At 40.5% G+C, this 3,099-nt stretch overlaps 1 protein-coding gene across 2 annotated transcripts in view; it reads right to left on the bottom strand.

Annotated features, from left to right (window-relative positions):
- Positions 1–341: 341 nt before the first annotated feature.
- LOC106876292 (uncharacterized) overlaps positions 342–3,099 on the bottom strand; it is a 7,090-nt gene continuing 4,332 nt past the window's right edge. For both annotated transcript variants that reach the window (XM_089361460.1, XM_089361461.1), the window contains exons 3-4: positions 2,927–3,007; positions 342–993 (exon numbers count right to left, since the gene is read on the bottom strand). In XM_089361460.1, the coding sequence (XP_089217586.1) occupies positions 782–993; positions 2,927–3,007 (293 nt within the window). In that variant the 3' untranslated portion in view covers positions 342–781. The remainder of the gene's footprint in view (positions 994–2,926; positions 3,008–3,099) is intronic.

Raw genomic sequence — 3,099 nt, 5'->3', positions numbered from 1 at the left:
ATTCAGCGTGACACAGTGTGACAAGGCTGACCCTTTGAATTACAGGCACAACAGAAACAGGAAGTAAGAGTGAGAGAAAGTTGTGGTGAAAGAGTACAGCAGGGTTCGCCACCATCCCCTGCCGGAGCCTCGCGGAGCTTTTAGGTGTTTTCGCTCAATAAACATTCACAACGCCCGGTCTGGGAATCGAAACCGCGATCCTATGACCGCGAGTTCGCTGCCCTAACCACTGGGCCATTGCGCCTCCACACACACACACACACACACACACACACACACACACACACACACACACACACACACACACACACACATATATAAATACATAGAAAAAAACTATGTTAAGAAAGAAAATTTGTTTTATTCGAATAAAAATATATGTATAAATGTGGAACACATTTTCACACACACATACATGCACACACATACGCACACGCACTCACGCGCGAATACACACACACACGCGTACAGGCAAGCATGGCTGTATGGGTAAGCTCATGCTTTGCAATCGCATGATTTCAGGTTCAGTCATACGGCGCGGGACCCGTTGGCTTGTTAATACTCCCGTAACTTAGTATTTCGGCAAAAAAAAAAAAGACTGATAAAATAAGTACCATATATAAAAGTAAGTACTTGAGTCGAATTGTTCGATAAGAAGAATCCTTCACGGTAGTGCCCTAGCACAGGGGCCGTTCAATGACCGAAACAAGTAGAAGATTAAAGACAAAGACAGAAAAATCAATTTGGCACTAGAGTAGCATCTATGTTTTAGTTTCATTAATCATCGTTTTACGTCCTCTTTTACTAAAAACTTCGTTTGTTGCGGCCACCATTTCTCAAAGCATCCCAGACTGATGCTGAAGAAACCCCGCTTCTTATCTTGATAGAGACAAAATTTTGAATGATATCGGGATGCTTCAACGTGACGGACATCAAAAAACATTGCGCTGATTGAATGTAACGTAATATTAAAATGCCCTTCTTGGTTGTTTTCTGCAAAAAAAAAGAAAGAAAAAAAGAAAGTGATCAAAAGATTACTACATGTTCCATGTATGTCGTATGTTGTATTTATGAGTATCTTCACATGTGCATCTCACTAATCATGGTTTGATATGTTTCTGAATATTTTTGCTTATATACTGTCACGCTCCTTTTTACTTTCCTTTGCTAATTAGTCGGTGAGGATTTTTATATAATTCACTTCCACGTGCATTCGTTTTTAATTTTGTGTGTCAATATATGTATGTATGTATGTATGTATATAAATATGTATACATACATACACACATATATACATAGATATATGAAGGTATATGGTTACGATTCCTGGAGCGGGCGGTGCGTTCTGTTCTTGAGCAAAACACTTCATGGCTCAGTCCATTCGGCTGTAAATGACTATGCCTGCGATGGACAGGAAACTCCATTCAAGGGGACCTCTGTGATCTCTGTCATTTCATTTGTACACCATGGAAACTAGGTCCTCGTACATGCGATTCTCAAGACTCAAGACACTGTTGTGCAGGGGATTCACTATGCGAGGTCCGATCAATAAGTATCCGGACTGTTGCTATTATAACGAAGCTAAAGAACGCAGAGTGAAGCTACTTGGCACAGATTGACTATGAACTTTGCTATCTATGTGCACTAAGTTTTAACGTTCTAGCTCACTTCCACAGATGTGTGTGCCGCTGTGAGGGGAAATCGTCGAATCACCATCCATGAGTTGTCAGAGGATGTGCAGATTAGTTACAGCTCTGTCCATTATCACTGAAGATTTGAGTATGAGGTGTGTGTCTGCCAAGTTTGTCCCAAAACTGCTTCCAGCTGACCAAAAAGACACCCGGGTTTCAGTTGCTCAAGATCTCCTTGATCGTGTCGAGAACGATGAAAATTTTTTGAAAACTTTGCATAGGCCTCTGAGCAAGAATCGCCGAGCATTTGGCAAAATTTGATGCAGATTCTCTGCTCGACTGTCTCTTTTGTGGTCAATGCGACGATTACACGCAACACTCGTTCCTTCCAAGCACTGCTGAAAACAGTGGAAGTAAGCTAGAACGCCAAAACTTAGTGCGCATGCACAGCAGAGTTCATAGTCAATCTTTGTCGAGCGGCGTTATTCCGCGTGCTTTAGCTTCGTCACTATGGGAACATTCCGGATACTTATTGATCAGATTACATATATAAATGTCGGTACATAGTAAAATACATAGATAGATAGTAAGACCGTCTCTATACTGTTTACAGTATATATCGGGTGCAAAGTACATCGATAACCAGTTAAAGGAGGCTTCCTCTAGGGATTCAAAGTAGTAGTAACGTCGGTTCGTACGGAACACCCATGTTAAAATGGCAATAAACATTACTTCCCAGTATAGTCACAACTTTCATCTCTTATGGAGATTTTCTAACTAGCTACTTTGCTTGTTGCAAGATCAGTGACTGATTGTCGCTTGGTTTTCTATATATTGCAAGCTGGAGTAAACTACAGCTATCTCTAGCGGACAGGTGTCCAGCACCGAGAATGGGCAAAAATAGCCCGAAACCGGACGGCCTATTGGTCCTGTGAAGTCGCTAGAATATGGTACGAGTTCGCTCCCCTACTAGCAATATATATTGGGTGCAGATTGCAGCACCTAGGGGAGGCTTTCCCTCGGGGTTTCGTAGTAACGTTTGTTTCGTACGAAACACTCATGTTGAAGTGGCGACAAACATAGCTAGAGAGATAGATAAATTTATATTTGGCAAGTGGCTAAGAAGTTCACATTGCAGCCATATGGATCCGGGCTCGGTCCAACTGACTAACTTGAGTAAATGTGTGCTACTATATTCTCAGATCAACTAATAGCTTATAAGTAAAAAATGATATTAGATTAAATAGAACCCTATGAATTATTATTGATTAAAATAGAAAAAAAATTCAACTCACCTACGATGAAATTGCGTTCACAAGTATTCAGACGAACATGAATTGAGAAAAACTCGGCATAAACAAAAAATACGAGTGTGACTGTAACAAAAAGAAACTGTCATTGAAAATATAATCAAGACTAATAGTTATATTATAGCTGTCCTACATTGAAACATAAACCTTCTGACTAG

Source organism: Octopus bimaculoides, chromosome 13, assembly GCF_046866305.1.
Source record: "Octopus bimaculoides isolate indiv1 chromosome 13, ASM4686630v1, whole genome shotgun sequence".
Taxonomy (NCBI): domain Eukaryota; kingdom Metazoa; phylum Mollusca; class Cephalopoda; order Octopoda; family Octopodidae; genus Octopus; species Octopus bimaculoides.
Note: the sequence above shows the minus strand (reverse complement) of the source record. Positions and strands in the feature narration are given on the sequence as shown.